Source organism: Apus apus, chromosome 2, assembly GCF_020740795.1.
Source record: "Apus apus isolate bApuApu2 chromosome 2, bApuApu2.pri.cur, whole genome shotgun sequence".
NCBI classification, from domain to species: Eukaryota; Metazoa; Chordata; class Aves; order Apodiformes; family Apodidae; genus Apus; species Apus apus.
The window spans coordinates 12,796,619-12,818,159 of NC_067283.1; the positions used below are offsets into that span (position 1 = coordinate 12,796,619).

General features: G+C 40.9%; 1 protein-coding gene across 1 annotated transcript; it reads right to left on the bottom strand.

Moving 5' to 3' along the window:
- Positions 1 to 1,788: 1,788 nt before the first annotated feature.
- KLF6 (KLF transcription factor 6) lies at positions 1,789 to 10,967 on the bottom strand. The gene is made up of 4 exons (XM_051611831.1): positions 10,487 to 10,967; positions 6,915 to 7,488; positions 5,073 to 5,196; positions 1,789 to 4,646 (listed from the first exon to the last, which is right to left on the bottom strand). Exons 1-4 carry the CDS (start codon positions 10,586 to 10,588, stop codon positions 4,595 to 4,597), a joined length of 852 nt encoding a protein of 283 aa, XP_051467791.1. The 5' UTR covers positions 10,589 to 10,967; the 3' UTR covers positions 1,789 to 4,594.
- Positions 10,968 to 21,541: the final 10,574 nt, after the last annotated feature.

Here is a 21,541-nt window from a genome sequence, read left to right on the forward strand (position 1 = left end):
GATTTTAACTGTTTCATCTCAATGTTTGTATGCAAACATATGCCCAAGTGCACAAACATCCCGTATCTAACATTTGTAGTAAGAAGTTAACATGTTGGCTCACTGGCTCTGTCCTCATATTCACCTTGTTAACCTCAGTTGAAGCTGTTGGAACTTGCTGAAGAAACTCATCCAGGTCCATACCTAAGCCACCTGACTTCTTCACCCTCAAATTCTCATCCCTTCCCATCTGCTCGCATTTCAAAACCTGGAATTAAGCAAGCCTACAGAAGATGTGAATGTTGAAATGCACTAACCCTGAAATGGCTATTGCTTTCTGCTTTGTAGTTTCCTTATTGCCCAACAGCTCTGTCACTAGCTTCATTTTTCCATAATAATGCTTTTTTTTTCAGTACAATTGCTCTGAGGAAAAAAAAAACCACAAAAACAAACAAACAAACAAAAAAAACAGCTCCTCAATAACATCTTTAATAATGGAGTTATCAGGCCTTTTTTTTTCTTTTAGAAGGTACAGTAAGACACAGCCCTAGATGACACACAGCCAATAAACAGGCAAAAATTTGCCAATCCTTGTTCTGTGTTACACACCCATTGAACATTTTGGGTGGAGAATCTCCAAGGTCAAGCTCAGTTCCTTATAAATATTTCCATTTCTACATTGTACATAGATGTCACAATCCCTAGACCTTGGTAGCCTTTTTTATTTCTATTCCAACACTATGTTTCCCATAAGACATTTATATTTCACTGTGTGAAATATTGTACCAATAGTAAAATTTAATATACCCCTCTAGTTGTAGATCATAAATTTGCTTAAGTTGTCATTTCTTCCTTAACTGTATGGATACATATTGTCTACTTACTAACTCGCTACAAGGCTAATTGAGGTAGGTGGCAAGGGTCTCTCCTCCAAACTGCTTCTGCCTCAATCCACATTCTTTGAAGCCATTACTTTCTGCAAACCATGAAAGGTTAAATTACTGTGAACTTAATTCAAACATCCAAAATCAGTTTCCCAGCATGTAACCTTGCCATTTCTGTCAATGGTTTTACTCAATGCTTAAGGGATTTTTAACACCAGTGTGAGGAAAATAGAAGCCACAAGGCAAAATTAAAAGAAGTTCTGCATATGTCCAAAGCTACTGTACATGCCAGGTATGCTTTGAAGAGCCATTGCTCTGAAAAAAAATGCAGTTCACAGAGAGACTTGTGTTTGGCTGGTTGAAGGTCACCAGCAGCACATGGGTCAGGTCAGCCCTACAGCGTTTCTGTGTATCTGGGCTAGGCAGACCTCACGTGGTTCCTTCCCTGCATTCCTTCCCACAACTGTGCCTTCAAGGTTTCAGACTTGCTTCCCCACCAACCAGTTCTAAAGGCCCACAGTCTGCAGTAAAAGCTTAGGACAGGTGCCTCTACCTCCTTTCTGGTGCTTTTCTTCACTTTAAATGCCCACTGAATCTCCCTTCCCATATGCAGAACTTGTTCTACATGTATTCACCTCTCCAAAACAAACAATTTGGAATAAAGGTACAGTCTTGCACTAACAATCATGTTAACTATTTATTCCTCCGAGACGAAAGATGAGACAACAGCCTTTCAGATATGGAGGAACTTTCAGTTTCTACTGCCAAAATTATTTTCTCATCAGGGCTTGTCTTCTACAAAGTGACCTGACCCAAAGGTGTTTGTACTTCTGACCAGGTGACTCAAGGCAAAGCATGGACATAGTATTTGACATCATTTGGTGTGTAGTAGTCAAGAGAGGAGAAAGATGAAGCAGACACGTGATGCTGATAAGAATTTCTTTTTATGTTATTCCAATAAAAAATACATTCATACAGAAATATAACAATCTTGCAAAAAACAATTTCAAATAAAATCTTGTAAAACAAAATTTTTACAAAAATCTTACAAAGAGATTCTTTAGATAACAGGGTGCTTCAAAAACAAAAAAAGAAATTTCACTAATAGAAACTTTTTCTTCTTAAATTTCAAGCAAAAATGTTTGTTTTTTTTTTATTATTTTTCAGCTTGATTGAGGCTCAGTTATCACCTGAACAAAGTGTACTTGCTTATTAAGAAAATTACAGGCATTTGACATATGGCACACAGCCCCACCCCATCCACACAAGTCTGATGGTATTTCACAATTGAGACAAGCCAGTGCAAGTTTAATTTTGTTTTGTTTTGTTTTGTTTGGGGTTGCTTTGTTTGTTTGTTTTTGCTTTTGTTTACTTTCTTGTTCATAAGAATTATGGCTAAGCCAAGGACAACGCAAACAAGGAGTTAAAAAACACAACAAAACCTAACCCTAAATAGAAATCCATTTTCTGAGAAATTGTTTGTTTGGGGGAGGAAAAAAAAAAGTGCATTTTCAGGCAATTTAAACAAAAAATGAAAAGAGAGTGATTTAAGCCTGTGTGTTCCTCAGAACCAGATCACTTGCATATACTTTTTTAAAACCACTTATCTACATACATTTCCAGGAAGATATACCAAAATATTAGCAGAGTAAGCAAGACCAATAATAAATAGAAAAAGAAACAGGTCACGTGTTTCATTGCATTGACTGTAGTGAGCTGGTTCAGAAAAAAAATAATATAAAAATGCTGCTTTTGGACAGACTATTTCTACTCTAGGAAAAAACAGTCTTTATTTTAGCTGAACTATGTAAAATTAGAGCTCAACCACCACGACGACTAGCTCACTCACAGGTCCTCCAGTCAGCTGGAAGGCCAAAACCCAAGTGTACTTCATCTGCACACAGCTAATATTCGTTTAGCATGCCAATATTCAGTTCATATCATTCTTAAATGGCCACAGATACGCTATTCCAGACAACCTAATAACTACAAAACACAGTCAGCAGTCTGAGAAGGACTGAATGCCAACAAAGCCTTTAGCATACCATTAAGCTAAAGGTAAAGCCTTTAAAAATGCTAGATTTTAATAACTGTATCTTTCATTTCTTTGTCTCCTTAATAACCATATTGCGGGGCCAGGGGAACATTTTGATGGGCTGTGGCATTTTCTAGCTATGTGTTCTAACTTTTATCCTTTTAAAAAAAATATTTATATATTATCTATATATATACACACATACACAGACTGTACACACAAATATACATACACAATTATTTTCTGCCCACTTAAAAAAAAAAGTAATATAGTTTCTTTCCGTATGACCAACAGATAGCTAGATATATAGATGTGAAACTTGTGCCTTTTAAGCAAATACATCTTTCAATATTTCTGTATCTTTAATATGTATGAAAACTTGACATATTAAGTACAGTTGGGGTGTGTATATACACAGTTGTTGTGCAAGGTCAATATAAAAAAAGTCTCAAGGTGGCAGAACTGGTCAGGTATTCAATTGGCATATGCATTATACTGTAACACAGTCAAATTGTCTAAGTTAAACAAATACTGTACTGACATGAACAACTTTTCTCTATAATTGTCTTTGTGAAGGAGGACCCTGGAAGTAACCTTTTTTTTCCCCTCATATTATACATTTGATACAGTACAATGCCAGGTGAAAAGAGAGCCTTAATAAAGCATGCATCACCCATACCCCTGTATAAGACCCCCTACAAGAGAAGGTCACTTGCATAAGGCACCATTATTAAGGTCAACAGTGCATTAACAGCTAGAAAACCAGAAGTTAGTCCTCAAGGCATAAATAAGAGAAAAATTAGCTGCATGAGAAAAATCAGTTTCTAACCAATAGTGGTTTTATCCACCCAACAGAAAAAACTATTCATGTTCCATACATTATGTAACATTAGACCAATTGTATTTTAGCTGCTCTTAACTGGAATCAAAACTGCAGTCCTGATTAAAGAATGGAAAAGCATATAGTTCCCCAGAACCATGCAATAACCTTTGTATTATAATGAAAAGTTATAGTTGTGTTACATTTGTAAATACACAGCTTATACAATGGATTACAAATGAGCTCTGTAGCAAGTAAAACAAGCTACTTGACACATTGCACGTTTAATAGCTGCACCAGACACCTAAAGCTCCTCTCACACAGGAACGGGGAGGTCCCCCATCTCCATTCTGGCATCCTGACTCTTTTTATCCTCCCCCTTTCCCTCTCCATTTTTCCTCTAAAAAGGTGCAGACACCCCTCCCCCCTCCCCTTGGAAATGATTGGTGGTCGTCCCATCTCACGAGATATTCCTCACATACAAGACATTCAGACTATTTTTTTCTCTTACAGTTATAAAACAACCACAAGAAAAAAAATGTGCCTCAGCATACAGTCATCAAGAGATCCTCATCGCATACAGTCGCCCAATCATTAACATTCTCAGTGCACATGCTCACGGCAAAGGCTTAGGAGCCACTCAGAAGGTTAGATACCAGTGTATGAGTCCAGGAAACCCCAAACATCACGCACCGTGGTTGCTATGCCGTTTCTTACATGACTTATTAGCCCTCAAAAGACCTTCAAGGAAGTGAGGTCCTGGAGGCAACTGGGTAGGGTGCAAAATGGCATGCTTTGGCTGGAACACGCATCCCTCCGCTCAAGGCTCTTCAACCTTGACGCCTCTTAGCCCGCAGGATTCACCTCTTGACCCATTCAGAGGTGTCTCTTCATGTGAAGGGCCAGGTGGTCAGACCTGGAAAAACACCTGCAAGGCAAGAGTCAAGCTATGTATTAGTCCATGGTTGCTGGCGCACAGGACGCAGTACACATGGCTGGGATATCCCCCCTTACTCTGCTACTCCAAAACACGGTTGGTGGAGGAGGGATTTGGCATTCCCTGGATACACAGGAGCACTTAGGGTGTCCATGGGCACCCATGAGCCCTGTTGATGGCTGGTAACTTTAGGAACTTCTCAACACCCATCTGCAACATCAGGCTACAAGCCACACCCCCATGATTAGTAACACGGAAGGTTTTTTCCCCAGTCCAAATATAACACAATCCCTTAAAAATACCAGACACAGTTGTGTTCCCAAATGATTCCTTCATAAGTGAAAGGCAGCCTAGACTCACTTTCCAACAAGCATTAAAAATAATACAAATTTTAAATGATGCGTTTCAGACACATACCTGTCACAGTGACTACATTTAAAAGGCTTGGCACCAGTGTGCTTTCTGAAGTGTCTGGTTAATTCATCACTTCTTGCAAAACGCCACTCACACCCTTCCCATGAACATCTGTAAGGCTTTTCCCCTACAAAGAAAGTAGATTACACGTTAGTCATGACTTCATTCAAAGAGAGGTGCTACCCCATTCATTTTCTATGTAAAACTCCTCCCCCCCTAAAAGACAGCTAATTTTATTTAACCTATCTGAATGCTTCAGAACATGTAGACAAAGAAGGCTTGCAAAATTCATCCACATGATTCCTACTGAACTATCTTGCTGCAACAGCACATCAAATCATCTCATTCTTGTTAAAAAGAAGCCATTAAACAGGCTCACAGGAAACAAAGAAACCCAACCATCTACCATTCCTGTTCATCCATAATGGAAGGCTTACTCCCAAACAGGTATCATTCACCTTCTAAAGGTGATTAAAGACAGCACAGCTGGGCTACAAAATGCAATTAGGCTCCTGTATTGCATCAAAGTCCTCTGCCACTCACTCATCTGCATAACATGCAACCTCCTTTCTGCTGAGCCACATATTCTTGGAAAAGCCTGCACGCCACTTTGAACACTGCTATTTCAGCATTCAAGAAATACCACTTCCATTCACAGGAACGTTCTCAGCCAGACAGCACCAGGACAACAGTTCTGCAATACTTTGGAAGCCAGCAGCTATTTATGTCTACTCAACCACCACAGTTTCAGTGGAAGTTGTTCTTTCCTCTTTAAATAATCTTGTTTTATCTGACTTCTGCATGACAATGGGAGCATCCGAGCTTGCTCAGACTTCCCATAAAAGCCACAAAATGCTGAGCTCATGAGTCAAAATAGAATATTTTCCTTGAATTCTCTTTCCACATCTTGTGGGAAAATAAACCCCGTACAGGTCTTTGGATTGGTACACCAAGAATGCCAGGCCAGTTCCTCACATTAAGCAATGACTACTGAGCCAAGGTGCAGCTCTACACATCTAACTGCTGTCGTAAAGAGATGACAAATAATAATACTCAAACAAGCAAACCAGCACGCTACTTCAACCATAAAATATTTAGAAAACCGCTGAAGTGTCTATCTTCTTCTCTTTCCCAGTAACACACAGGATTATTAGTTTTAGTTCAGGTTCCAAAATAATAAAATGCTGTCGCTCGGGATTTTGGGATGAAATCATATCGTGTAAGTCGTATGTAAGTCCTACATTTGTAAGCCCAATTCGGCAGACATGTTAGAAAGACTACAACATACTGCGGCTTTCCAAGATTTTTGCTGGTAACAATGGTACACAAAGCTGTTAAAGGATTTACAACTATAGCTGTACTTTACATAATCAAGGCCTTGGGATGTCTGATTGAATAGACCAAATGTAGTCGGAACCATGAACACAACCTCTTGCGGTATTTAGTGATCTGACCCATTTCTGAACACAATTTTCATTTTTTTTGCAAGAGCGTCTCAGCTCGCTTTTGCTTTAGCAACAAAAGTCAACAAAAGTCTAGCATCTATTTTGATGACACCTGTGCTCCTGAAGACCACAGGCTACAGCTTCCTGACTACTACCCATATAGATGAGTGGCTCCTGTTTGCTAATATAGACTCATCTACCACCAACTATCTTGGCTTCAGCTCTCTTATGAAGAGCATGAGGAAATGAGGTCATCCATGCTGGTAAGCCTCTACTATTATTACATCATCTCTCCAAACCTGGGCTCCCACACAGTACTTGCATAATGCTGTAACACCACCAATGTCAGGGGTATTCCCTACAGTACTTGCCAACTGTTAATAACCATATGATTACTAACCTGTATGAGTGCGCTGATGTGCTTTCAGATGTGAACTTTTGGTGTAAACTTTCCTGCAACCGTTAAAATGACACCTGTGAACACGCCTTCTGCCATCTGGTGAGGTGTCACCATTGGTGGGTGTACCTTTTTCTGCAGTCTTTCCAGCGGTACTGGTACGAATTTTCCCTGGTGAAGGCAACTCACCCGGTGTACAATTCCACAGCTGGGAAGAAGGCTCCTTGCTCAGCTCAGGAGATGAAGGGGGAGTGGAAGTGACAGATGAACTCAAGTTTCCTGAACTGGCTAATACATCACTTATAGGGTCAGAGGTAAACTTTGTCGTGGGCGAGAGCTCCTCAGAGCTGTCTGAAGATTCGCTGCTTACATCAGAATTCAAACTGTTGGTCTCTAAGTTCTGACTAGTAAGATTGTCCTCTTTTGGGACACACGTGTTCTTCAGTTCAGATTCCTCCTTTTTCTCACGTGCCAGAATAATTTTGGTCCAGAGATCCTCTTGGCTATCAAATTTGATTTCAGATGCAGAAACATAACAGGGTTCACTTTGAAGATACCGTTCCAACTCCAAACATGTCTAGGTGAAAGAGAAGGAAGAAAGAAGAGGTAAGTTGCAAGCTTGCTTAAAAATAAACCCAATTGTATTTTACACTTCAAAAAGCATGCAGGAATGCAGTACTTTCGATTTGAGGTTTCTAGGTTCAAAACAAATTAAAGGCTCCTTCAGTCATGACTAGGTGACTGTTATGATGAAAAGAAATCAGTTTTCAAGACCTGGGCAGGAGTTCAAACGCACAGCTGAAGGTGCAAGTCAGCTCTGGTTTCCAAAATAGCATTCTAATGAGTCAGTCAAATTATCATCACTCTCATCATAAAATCTGTGTTTTCAGTAGGCTGACACTGAAAAGAACCATAGAGCACCACAACAAATAATTACTCTTCGCTCTTGTGCCTCGTCTAATTTCAAGTTGTTTTGTATCTCTCTCACACAAACATGAGGCTGAAAGGACCCAGCTGAACACAATGTGCTCTGACAGGCAGTTAAAACCCAAACGCTGTGTCAGAAAACAAAGCCACATTTCAGCATGGCTGCAGAGCTGCCGGCCTGTCTTCTGGGGACATCAATGGAGCAGCAGACATCCTCCCATTTCCTGTGCATGAGAACGCAGCACACTCGACTTTCAAAGAATGTCATTTCCAAGCGCTCTGGCATGCACACCACATAACTCAAACTGCTCCCATGCATGTTTGGAGGAACATGGAGAACTTCGACAACAGAGGAGAGGAAAAATAAAAAAAAAAAGTTTCAGAATAGCAATGTCCTATTCCATAGGATGCAAAATGGGAAATTACTCTGAGGTCCTGCTGGGAGTCCCACAATGAACAAGAACTTTATCTACTGGCCAAGAGTGCAACTGTATGAGTCATCTCTCTCTTTCTTTCACGCAATGCCAAAGGAGACTTCCTTTTAAAACCCTGACCATCTGCCAAGAAAGTACTCTGTTCAAATATACATGCAACAGTACATGGACAACTTCCCCCCACAACTGCATTCCCCTCCATGAAATGAAACAAAACAAAAAAGAAAACCACTGTAACTGGGTGAATCTGTGGTTTTCAATTTCCATTCACCCTGCTGACTTTCTAGCCATTTTCAGAGCAGAACAAAAAATTAAAAGAAAAAAAAGGGTATGAACTGTTATGGCAACAAGCTAATGTTTTGGGATTATTCTTTCCACTATAGGAAATGATCCATATGGAAGCGTTACACAGAAAACGGACACACCGAATTTCCATACCAAACTCTACTTATTTTAGAAAGATCATCTCTTCCAAACCCGGTAGCAAAACCTGATCTCAAATGCCACACGTTCCCCTCACAGCCCCTTCCCATCTTTCCAAGAACGGAGCTGCCATGGGAGCAGCCTCCCTTCTCCACCAGCACTGCTCGAGTAAACTGGGTCACATGTTCTGGCCAGGCCAGGAGTGTGGGCAAAAATGGGGAAAAAAACCAAAACAAACAACCTCCAAAACAAACCCACAGCTGCACATAGTAGTTACGTGTATTTGTCTATAATTAGGCAAATGGGTTGCAACGCACGTTGAAAAGGTTTCGACAAGGACAATAGTGTATTGATTTTCCATGAAAATAGGTAAGAAAAGCATATTAAGATCTTGTTAAACTTTCATATTCCCGGCTAATTTAAATTCCTCATTAGGTAGATTAGTAATGGGGACCGGAGAGAAGCTCTCTCCGAGTTTAAATGCCTCTGAAGGCTACTGGGAAGGAGGGCTGGCCCTTCGCCAAAAACCCAAATGCCTGAAGGAAACTACTTAGCTCCATTTCAATCACGTCCTATGGAGCTGCCTCTTTGAAAGGGGAAAGGGGGAGGGAAGAGGGAAAAAAAAAAAAAAAAAAAGACATTGCATACAATTAGTAGGCATGGGAAGGTTGTAACACATTGCATTGCAACCTTCTCGGAAAGGCTCCTTCGTCCTTCTGAAAAGGCAGCAGGTATTTGATCCGGTCACCGGGCTGAGCTGCTCCCGGCTGGGGAGCGGAGCCAGCGGCCCCGGGCCCCCCGCAGCCATGGGAGACGCAAACATGTCAGCGGGCACCGCAGCTCCGGCCATCCCGGCCTTTGGATCAAATTAAGGAGGGGGAGACAAAACAAAACAAAAACAACAAAAAAAGAGGGGGGGGGGGGGGGGGAGGGAAGGGGAAAAAAAACCAAACACAACAACACCCCACACCAAAATGTGTCCATGAAAGGGAAGGAACCTCCGTTCCTCCTTCTTCCCGACCAAGGCAATTAGCACAAGAGGATCGCTGTCATATGACTGACAACTCACGGACTCTGCAAAGCTCCCTGCGCTGGGAAACAGCTACGGTACATACATAGACACGCACACAGAGATAGTGTACATATGCACATATGCATACGTGCACTCTGTTGGTTTTTCTCCCCGTCATCGCCAGAATAAAAATAAAAATAAAAAAGTAACAATTAAAAACCCCCAGCAAGGGGCGAAAAGCAGCCCTTCGCCGAGGCAGGGAGCTCGGTTGACAAGACCCAGCTGTGGAGCTTGGACCTGGTACAAGCGCAAAACTTTTGCCAGGACTCGGTGTAGAGCAGGCGGGAGCGGAGCAGGGTGCGCAGCGCCGGGCTCGGCTGCGGGAGCGGGGCGCGGAGCGGTGCGGGGCGCGGAGCGGTGCGCAGCGGGGCGGCCGGGCCCTCCGCTGGGCTGACAGCCCCTGGCAGGCAGGGCCGGGCGGTCAGTGAGGGGAGCTGGAGATGCGCAGCTCCTGACAGTCACCTCGGGACTCTTCCCCGAAAAACAGCCGTCTTATTTAATACCGAAACACCTGCTTCCAAACATCTCTACACATTTGTGCTTAATTCTCCCCAAACTCGTTGCTGACACTTGGGCTTTTTTTTTTTTTTTTTTTTTTTCTTCCTCCTTTTTAAAAATCCGCTTATCCTTTAATACGGCTTAGCAAAAAAAAAAAAAAAAAAAACAACACACCAAAAAAACACCCCGACAACAACAACAACATTGACATCCTCGTTTACCTGTTGCCAATATTCCTCCAGGGACGGCAAGGCTGAGAAGTAACCCGTGTCGTGCACAATCTGGAGTTCCTGGAAGATGCTGCACATTGGGAGAACATCCATGTCTCAAGTTGCAACAACAAAAGTCAGTGCTGGTTACCAAAAATACAGATGCCTCCTTTATGTGCAGGGGTTGAGGGGTGTGTGCGGGGGGGTGTCAAATCTCTGCTCTCAGTTGCCAAGCCCCCCCCCTTCCTCCAGAGAAGAAAAAAAAAAAAAAAATTAAAATATATATAGATAGATATATATTAATTCCTTGAGGAGCTTAGGGAGGAAAAAAGACCCAAAGTTTCATGCAAAGTTTAATTGCACAGCAAGGCAGGACGTCTCCCAAGGCGGCCGCGGCGGCTCTCCCCTCCCGCGGCCGGCGGAGGACACTTGCGCAGGAGCGGACTCAATATTTGCAAACACGGCGCTGGCTGCAAATGTAACCCCCTGCAAAACTTCCCTATTCAAAGCTCTGCCCGGCCGCGCCGCCGCCCCCGCCCCCCGCGCCCTCCCCCGCCCCGCGTGATCCCATGACGCCGCCTGCCGCCGCCGCCCAATCTCCACCGCGCACTCCGCGCCCCGCGTGCCAATGATGTCAGAGCCGCCCAATCGCCGCGCGGCAGGCATCGCGGCTCCTCCTGGCGTGACCGAGCCCGGCCGTGACGGCTCCCGCCATTGGCCCGATTCGAAATTCGCCCCCTCCTGATTGGCGAGCCCGGCGGCAGGCTATTTTTAGCAGGGTATATAAAGCGGGGAAGCGGCTGCTTTTTCGGAAGGGGAGGTGTGTGCTCGCGCGGCGGCCGCGCTCGAGGGAGCCGCGCGGGGGGAGGGGAGCGGGAGCGGGCGCGCGCGCCGCGCTGCCGTTGGCGGGCGCGGAGGGCGCTGCGGAGCCGCTCGCGCCGAGAGGCGGCCGCGGGGAGGGGGCGGGGGAGCCTCGCAGCTCCGCGGCCGGAGAAACTTCCCCCGCAGGGCCTGCCTGGCCCGGGGAGCCGTGGGTGCCTGGCCGGGCCCTCGGCGCTGTTGGGGTCACTATGAACCGCCCCACCCCTGGCGCCTTCCTCGTAAGGCTTCAAGGCAAAATCCGCATAGTCTGCGAGTCTCCTGGGTTGTGCTTTCCCAGCGAACAGGACTAGGCGGTTGCTTGCTGTATTCCCCACTGCGCGGCTGAGTTCCTTAATGACACATGAGTGAGGAGCTGGATCGTGCAGCTGAGTGAGATGGTAGTTGTCTGGTAACAGATCTCCCAACCCTGGGCCAGGGCCCTGCAGCCACGGTGGAGGGGGTACCATGGCCAGCGTGCTCCCGGCCTGCACCGTTGGGTGCGTGGTTCCATTTTTTGTCCTCACTTCCACCACAGCGCGGATACTTGCGTGTCAGTATCAAAGCATCAGCTTTATTAAGACTGTTGTCTTTTTAGGCCTGTCAAAGATGTCTTAATATAATTTAGGAAAATGTGGTGGTTAGCTTTCCAAAGGAGTGTCCAGCACATGGAACGCTCCTAATGTGTTTCTTTTAATAAAGGACTTACAATTTTACACTGTTTCCATCATAATCTGTACTCTGTTATTTCCATTTCCACACTTTCTCTGTATCTCTTGCTAGTTACTTTAAGATAACTAAATAATTTAATGTTTCTTCTGTGAGCTAGTAATCACAGGTGTGAAAATGTCAGTCTAGCTTTCCATCCCCCAGCCTGTCATAAACTATTAATATGGTGATTCCATAAACAAACAACTGGTGTTTGTGGTTGGGTTTTCCTGTGTCTATGAAAAAAACAAGGTCAAATAGAGCATTATTTTATGTTTAGGAAAACAGCCCAATGCTGAAGACTCAAAACATCTAAATCCAGAGAACTAAACTCACGTGATTCAGGCAGTAATTCTTTACTTGGTTTCACGTGGCCAAGCATATAAATAGATATCCGAAACTACCTGGTGGACAACAGATATTGTAGATAGGTTTGTGTCTGCTTCTGGCCAAAATTAGATCATCCAAAGTAAAGTGAAGAAGAAAAAAAAAAAAAAAAGCCTTATTAAGTAGGCAAATTATACACCTTACTTGAGCCTACTTTTAGTTATGTATAGTTAAATATTTCGTGACCTGAAATGTGGTATGGGCTCCAGTCAAATATAACCTGGTAATGTAACCCTGGAAATCCTTCATGTTTGTTTAACTAACCAGGTCCTTCTTTGGATAAGATTTTATTTTAAAACATAGTGACAGTGAATGCAACAGTCCACTCTTTATTTTACACTTGCCCCTTTATAACTGTGTTTCATGTAAGAGAGATCTGGGCTTGTCAGAGACTGGGTGAGATTTACTGTGCCCATGTGGAGTTTGAACCATAAGAGTCTTATTTTGTATGGTCGTCTTCAGATGTGCAGTATCTTCTAGTGAAGGATAACGGGGGATAGCAGCCATAAATTGACGGAGATGCAATACTAAAAAAAAAAGCTCTTTTAATAAAAGACACTTTTAGTTGATGAGGAAGGTTTTCTGCGCTTCTGCCAGACTGTGCTTGGTTGAGTAGAATTAAAGTTATTGCCATAGGAGAAAATAAACCAAATCAGAGAAGATGATGCACAGATGTGACTACAGTGCAGTAAAAGCTATTAAGTTATATCCCGATTAAGTGCTGACTTTGATTAGGCCAATATCAATGGGCATTTAAAAGAACACACATGTGTCACTGGATGTGTTAGTTTAGGTTGACAACTGTATTAACAAATTTTAATCTTCAATAACAAAAAGCATCCTTAGAACTAAAGATCAATCCCAGATAAGAAAGAATGGGTAAGAGTGTGTAGAGTGTGAAGTAAACAGACCTAGTGTTTTTACCCAGTATGTTTTTAATCAGGAACGAAAATGAAACGGTTAGTCAATAACATGCTGGTTAGATTTAGGTACTGTTCCATGGAATGCAAGCTGAAGGGAAACTACCAGCACTAATAGCAGCCAGGTGGAATGAAAGGATGGTGTATGAGTTGAAGGGAATTTGTTGTAGTCTATAGAGGATAATAAACATTAGGACAAATTTTAATAGGCCTCAAAATGAAAGAATGAAGTAGTGGAGATAGTTGAAGATGTAATTTAGTCCCTAATGATTTTCTTCAAGCTCTACATAGTAGTAAAGTTTCAAATATCCTTTTTATACCACTGGGATTTTTTTCATCGTGTCAGGGTGGAATTTACCTTGAAAACCTTAACTGAAAACTTGTTCTCACTTTAAAAAAAACCAAACCAAAACCATGTGGTCCCTTGGGGCTACACCACCAGAGACAGAGCTCACCCGATTTAGAGCAGAGGCTTCTTCATTTCTGGTAGTGGTGAAGGATGACAGAACATGTGTACTGCATGGGCAGTGCTAGTGGGTAGGGAGGCAATACAGCTATTGAGTTGCTTGGATAAAATTCTTGTACCTGCTGTACAGCTGATTCAGTATGTATGCCCCTGATTATTTAGAGGTCGTCACAGATTTACTTCCTATTCTGTGCACGATTGATGTGTTTTTAACTCTGTATGATCTTGGTCATTTATAAAATAAGCAAACATCAGGACAAATTATATAGGATTACTCCAAATGTCAGTGTTCTGCCTGCAGAGTTGAACAATGGCTCTTAAGTAAGACTGTCCACAATTTAGGATAATCAGCCAATTTTCCCCTTTAAGGCTGCTGATTTACAAATATGTGCAGAGAAAAACAAATAAACAAACAAACAAAAAAACCCCTGTGTGCTCTGTTTTTATTTTTTGTGGTTGTTCATTAATTTTTATAAGGTTCTGTCTGTAAAGCTATATTGCCACATTAAATGCCCCACCACTTCTCTGTAGTAACTGCTTTTGTGAGGGATGGTGCACTGTTCCTGGTAAATCTGCTCTGTGGTGCAGTGGGGTGACAAGCAGTGTTTTCTAGGTGGGCTGAGCTCCACATGAGGCAGGGGGAGCACCTGTTCTGTTCTTAGAATATTTATGCATTTTTAGAAGACACATTAAGTTGCTCTGCACTGTAGTCAGTACTGAGAGTAAGAAGAGGAGAAAACCTCCCAAAAATGTTCACATAAGGCCAGATGCAAAGAGGTTAGATGAAATGGGCAGGAATCAATAGCTTGTGGTTTGATTCGGATTAATGGACTTTATTTGGGGCAAAAGAGAGAGAGAGAGAGTGTCAAGTGCATGAAAGCATTGTTAGTTAGCAGAGATCACTACTTGAAACAATCTGCTTCCGAGGTAGTAAGTTGCTAAATCGAAAACTAGCATGCAATGTGATTCTACCACAGATAAAGTAAATGCTCTTTGAGGATATATAAATAGAACTGTTATTAGTAGGCAAGGAAGTGGGGGGATTCCTGATCTGTCATTCTGGCAGAATTAGAGAATTATATTTTTAACCTAAGACAGAGTGAAGGTAAAAGAATTTTTAAAAAATCATGACAAAAATACAGTGTGGAAGAATCCAGGTAAATGTGACCTGAACCTTTTTAGCAAACACAGGAAACAGTTAGGAGAGGTGATGTGTTGCCCTATAAACACATGGTAAACAATTAGCCAGAATGGAGGAAAAAAAGTGTTGTCATTAGCTAATGTGAACAGAACATGAACCAGTGACCCACAACTGAGTCAAAGAGAGGTCTTACGTGGAGTTTTTTTCTGTTTTAGTTTACTTTTTCATTCTCAGACCAATCTTGGAGCTATGTAATTTCTACAGTTAGCCTTGGAGTTCATGCTTTTAAGCTCCTGTTTTCACTTAGATACTCCTAGACATGCCTGAACAGTTGATGAGAAGATAGTACTCTGGGAACAGGTCTGTGATCCCCATCAGCACCCAGAAACAGCATTAGAACAAAAAGTGTTGACAGACAATGCTTTTTCAGGCAGATGTACTGTAGAATGTCTTCCTTAAGTCTGTGTACCCTCACTTTGAAGGCAGTTACATTTTCCATTTCCATAACTGGCACTGGAAAGGTGATTCCATCTCAATGCTGTAATTACAAGTGACAGTCCTCTAATTCCTGGCCTTCTTGCAAGTTTATTATGCTTGTTTCCTCATGTGCTGGTGTTGTCTTTCTGCTTTAAATAGGTCTTTTTCTTCCCCAATGCTTACCTGTTGGACATATTTATGAACAAAACATATATTCACTTACAGTTTTTTCTTGGGTGACTGTATTAGCAAAAAATTAGACCTTATTTCCACAAAAGGCTCAGCTGAACAGTCCACTTAATAGTACACAAGAGTATTATTCGTAGTTATAAGTCTTAATTGAATAGATATTTCATGATTTCTAATATAACAAATTATGAGTTTTTAAAATATTTTAAAGCATTCTTCTTATACATCACAAATAAAAATTGCTCTTCAAGAAGTTAACAGTTTTAATTTTTGTGGTATCTGAACTTTAGGCTCACAACTTTTCTAGCAGTGCATAGTTTCTTCCATGATTTAGAAGACATACATTTCTATTATTTAAAAAATAAATAAATAAATTAAAAATTAGGTACCCTTCTAAATGTTTTCTTCTAAATATGAATAATAAATAAAAATAAAAACATGCTTTCTTTGCAAAGTGTAGGAACAATGTGTTTAAGGGTAAGCATCCTCATAAGAAGTAGTAAATACGAGCAACTGGGACTTGTCTGATGCCAAGTTACTTGGCTGTGTTTAGAAAGTTTACTGACTGCTTCACCAGGTGTAGGAGCAGAAATTGCTATGATTAATGGATAAATAAGTAGTTTGAGTTAAGAAGAAGAAGAAACAACAACGTGTCGCTGGTCATTTTGTCATTTTTCATACAGCCATTTCTTCCTTTTTGCCATTTCTAACTTGTAATCATTATTTAACAGTGCCTTAAGCTTGGAAATTCAGACCAATTTTGGAAGCTGTGAGAAAAGGAACCCAACATGAAGCAATCACTTTGTGGAGCAAGAGACTGGAGGACTAATTCTTGTTAGAAACAGCTGGACCATCTCACTGTTTCTGAACCTTAGTAAAACTCCATAGAATTAGATTGTAACTGCAAACTTTCATAGAAGAGTGCAAAGAAGTGTTTCTAAACCGTGATGCCAATTAGACGTAGAGCTGGCTTGCTTGGAGTGGTTGTGAAACTGCCTTTTCTGTGAATTACTCACTGCAAGACTAGGCAAGAAGTTGTGTGGAAAGCCGAGCTGAGAATGGCAGAACTCTGCTTGGAATGAACTGCATACCCAAGGTAGCTTTTCTAACTCATAACATCTCTGCACTGACTTAATGTGGAGTGCATAATGTGGGTTGTAAGCTTTGTAAAGGGCTTCTCTCTTACGTCACAGTACCCATTTCTGTGGTGCATGGGAGGAAAAGAAAGTGCTGCAACAATAGGAAGCTTTCCTATTGACAGGGCATAGGATGAACCTTGTGGTCCTTGCAACTTGACTTGTTTGTTTGGTGCCATGGCACAGGAGAGTGATCTAATTGTGTCTCTTGTTCTGAGAACTGGGAGTCAGTACTGATTCCCTCTCCCCGCAAGTACGGTGTCTGATATACATATGGTCATACCTACATATCTGAGAACAAAATGAACTGTGGCCTTCTTTGGGACACAAGGAAATAAACATAGTCATTAAAGAGTCAGCACCGTAACCACGTAGTGAACTGAACCTTTACTCACTGTTCCCACCTATTGTTATTTGAAATATCCCATTTCCTGTTTTTAGTAACTGTTGCCAATGGGCAGGATTCAGATCTCATTCACATCAGTGTAACTCTGGTAGCTTTGGAAGATCAGTAGAGAAAAGGAAGTGAAAAAATCAAGTGACTATGATGAAGTAATCCTGAGTTTCCACTGAAGTGCTCTGGGTTTAGTTCCAGTCAGTGTCAGAACTCAGCCTGGTGCATGGGAAATCAGGGAAATTACTATTTACTATGTAAGCCCCAAGACAGACCCCATCAATATACTCACTTTATTGTCATTATTGCTATTGTGCAATGACAGGAATAATAAAATAAGAATATTTACTCTGTAAGTATCTGAGATGAATGGGTTTATATATACATACATACACATAATAACTAGTAACTTGTTGATTCATGGAAGCTTCTTGGATCCTAACTACAAGTCTGTGAAGTTATAAGAAATATATGAATGACTGTAAAAGAGTTTTTTTCCTGAGAGTTTATATTCCAGCCTGGTGACAAAAAGAAAAAAGAAAAGAGACAACAGCCTTTGTTCAAAGTGTGGGAGAAAGGATTTATGATCCGAATGCTATAATGAGGAAACAGAAACACAAAGCTAATTGGAGGATCAGACTCATAAAGATCCTTCTCAGCTCTCAGTCATCTTTCTCCACAGGGAAATTTATTGGAAATGTAAATGTCTGTAAAACATTGTGAATCCTTGCCTAATATTATCTCTGGGTCTCAGTTCCCTAACTGTAGAAAAAGGACACTACTTCCTTTCTTCAGTCCATGCCAAATGTACACTTTGGCCCAAAATCACAGAGAGAGATTGTGGCATAGCCAAGAAATGAACTCAGATCTTCTGAGTCCTAATCCAAGCTTGTTACCATAAACTCATCTTTCATTTACTTTTGAGTAACAACCAGAATGTTAACCCTATTCCTGTACATTTACAAGCTGATGGAGTTCTTATCTGTGGTGGTAATTTCATTTCTGGCTGGCAATTTCACAAGCCTTTTAAAGCTTTTTACCCTGTATTTTTTTCCCCCCAGAGATAGGCAGCTTCCTTCAAGATTTTGCCAGGAAAACTTGTCTGTCTTCTTTGGAGGTGTATGCTATTTGATTTTTACCTTGTGCAGGAATAATCTATTATCATTTTTTTAATTACATAGTGTTCTTCTCTGTCTTCCTTACCTGTCAGTTGTATCTAATCCTTCTATTTAAAAAAAAATGTAGATATTTCTTAGAAGATGTCCTAGAAGATTTTTGCCAGATAAAAATATTTTGCTTTACATGAGCACTTTTTGAGTTGTAGTGCTCCAGGCAACTTGCTACTTTCAAGGGGCAAACAATTAAGCTACACAAAAGCCAAAATATTTCTCTCTAGGTCTTTTCCATTCTCTTATAGTTTATGAAATTTGTTCATGTGGGGATTTTTTTAAAATCTCATTTGGCGTTCTTTTGGAAATCATAGTTTTCAGAAAGAAGCATGATGGAAATCAAAAGTTGTATTCTTCAAAACAAATACATTGCCTTGTTGTTTTAACTTGAGGGATAAAATTTTTAACCAGCTGATCTTTTTTGGTATCATTTGATATAATATGAAATCACACTTGTGTTTTATAGAATGATGATGTACCTCTGATATGCCTGTGTGTTGTAAATCTAATTTTAATAGAATTGGTGCTTTATCATTATTTATAAATATCCTTGTTAAGAATATCTTCATTACAGCAGGATCTTTAAAAGTTTATCTGATTTTTTGGGGTCTTGTTCACTCAAAAACTAACCCATCAAAATGAACATGAGAATAATTTAATCCAAAATGTTACACACATGAAAAGAATTAGCAACCCATCCTACACATGTGAGTTGCTAAACATTTACACAAGGACAACCCAAACTATGCAATACTCAAGCAATTTGAAATATGATTCCTACAGAAGAAGTCATACTAGGAAAAAAAACCAACAAGATTTATACTTTTGTAATGATTATTTGTTTATATGGTGGTAACACCTAAATACAACAGCAATGCTGAATCCCATTGGATTACATGTGGCAAGACCACACACAAAATGACAGTCGCCATCCCAAAATGATTAGTGAAACATGACTTTAATTAGGGCTGATTGGTCCCTTTACACAGTGTATTTCTGCCACTAACTATTTCAAGATACAACATGTTAATTATGGCTGCACTTTTCCCAGTTTCCTTGATAGCTGATGTCATAGATGTCCTCAGGGGGAAGAATGCAACGTGGTAATTTCCCAGGATTAAGATGAGTCCTAATTTGGCTGAGTCATGTAGCAGTGGGAACAAAAAGGAGTGGGAAGGCAGTGGTGCTGAAGGGCCCCACAAGCTGCTCTGTGTCACTGCATTTGAATACCCAGCTTTGGATGAGAACTGCAAGGCTTGTGAGTTGACCTGGAGACCTCATGGTACTAGCCAGGCTGTAAAGATAGATACATCCACACCGGCAATCTCTTGCCTGACCAGCCTTTTCTTTGAAAAATATAAAGCAGACAAAGCAGGGTGAAAGGAAGCTGCAGAATTCCCAGATTACAGACTAGACGATCTGAGACACTGAAAGTTTGTCTACATGGGGAGGTTAATATTGCAGTCAGATTCTTCAGTGGAAATATTTCCTGCAAACTGGCAGGCAGTATCTGTGTCCGGATGAACAGATGGCTTTTGCTTCACTGTGACTCATTATTGCTACATGGTGGGAATGTCTTCTGAAGTAAGAGCTTTGGGGGTTTCTATCCTTTGCTCCTTTGTGCCGTTGCTGGGCCCAAAGCATTACAGAATTGCTCTCTAGCTTTTGGCTGATGTTCATAGCATTATTTTTTTAGCGATGTAGGCAGCAACTGTTGAGAAGACCATGTTTCTTTTAAGGAGGTTCTCTCATAATTTGAAAGGGGATATGCCTAAATATGATCATAGGGGATAAGAAGTCATAGAAAGAAAAATAATAACTGGTCAGAGTGTCATGGAAAGCAGGGTGGGAAGTGAAGCAATATTGTTGGGTATTGAGAAGTATCTCCTTGTTCAAAGGACAGTAAAAACTTCTTATCTGACTGTTCAAAGGTATGAGCACACAATGATGCATGCTTGATAATTAAAATACCATCAATTCCCTCCTTGCATGAACTATAACATGTAGTGTCTGTACATTTGTAGAGCATCAGACAGTGCTATAGATGCTGTTTCACATATTAAAATTACACAAAAGTCGAAAATTAAAAAAATGCAATTGCATGTAAATAAGGTCTCCTGGAGATTTTTCAGAAATAGAAACACTGCTTGCTCAAGTAAAATTCCTTTTAATCCAGTAGCTTTCAATCTTCCCAGATCCCTGTGGGATAAAAAGATGAGCCTTATGGCATGCTTGGAAGGTTAATGAATGTGGACTCTGAGATTAGTTTCAGGGTGAAAGACTCCTTACTGAAAATGTTTTATGGAAAGTGTTTAAAAAAGTCTGAGCATTTTTATGAATTACAACAATAGTTCTACACAGAGAATACGATTATTTTTACTAGCTACTGCCTATGCTATTGAAATGTAGTACTATGAATATCAGACACAAGAAGATAGCTCCTGCAAACACTAAATTTAGGTGTAACAAGCTGGACTGATGAAACTGTGCTTTATCAGTCAGCAACAACTCTTTGATCTGAATATTAATTGGTGTAGCCTCAGATACTGAGGGCCCAGCACCAGTAGCTTAGTCTGCACAGTGCCAAAGGGCAGGATACCTGTAACAACCTCTTCAACTGGAATAAGTGGCTGTGCTTGTCTCACCAGGAGAGAGGTCTTTGCCAGGACTGTTATTTAACACTCAAGGTGCATTCCAGGATCTGGTAGTGCCCCAAAACACAAACCTCCCATCTCAAACTGCTGCTCAAAACAGAAACCTTTCCGATCCTTTCAGTTACTTCCTACAGCGTTTCAGTGTGGCTTTAGGTTTTTTTTGATCTTGAGACACATCCATGTATCCATCATCCATGCTTCATTTTTGAAAGGACATATGGTACATTCATTTTCATACCAGGAGGCTGAAGTAGGATAGAGTTAGATAAATATACATTATGTGTAATTCTTCCATCCATTGTAATCTCAGAGGATATCCTTTTATTTCAGTACAATTTCAATAGTACAAACCACTTATATAAAATCTCTAGAGCAACAATCACTTTGTGAAATGACTTTTCTGGTGAAAATTCAATATGATGCCAACTCTCAGCATGATATTTAATTATTTGTAAAATGCCCTTTTCCCCTAGCTTCTCAAAAATGCCTAGCTGCATCTGACACTGGCATACTTCTAAAAAAAATTAACAATATTTGTTTTTAATTTTAAGACCTTTTTCCTGGAGGC

Coding starts and splice junctions, on each gene's coding strand:
- KLF6 (XM_051611831.1), bottom strand. CDS start 10,588: ATGGATGTTCTCCCAATGTGCAGCATCTTCCAGGAACTCCAGATTGTG. Junction 7,489..10,486: donor TGGAGGAATATTGGCAACAG/GTAAACGAGGAT, acceptor TCTTTCACCTAG/ACATGTTTGGAGTTGGAACG. Junction 4,647..5,072: donor AAATGTAGTCACTGTGACAG/GTATGTGTCTGA, acceptor CTTGCCTTGCAG/GTGTTTTTCCAGGTCTGACC.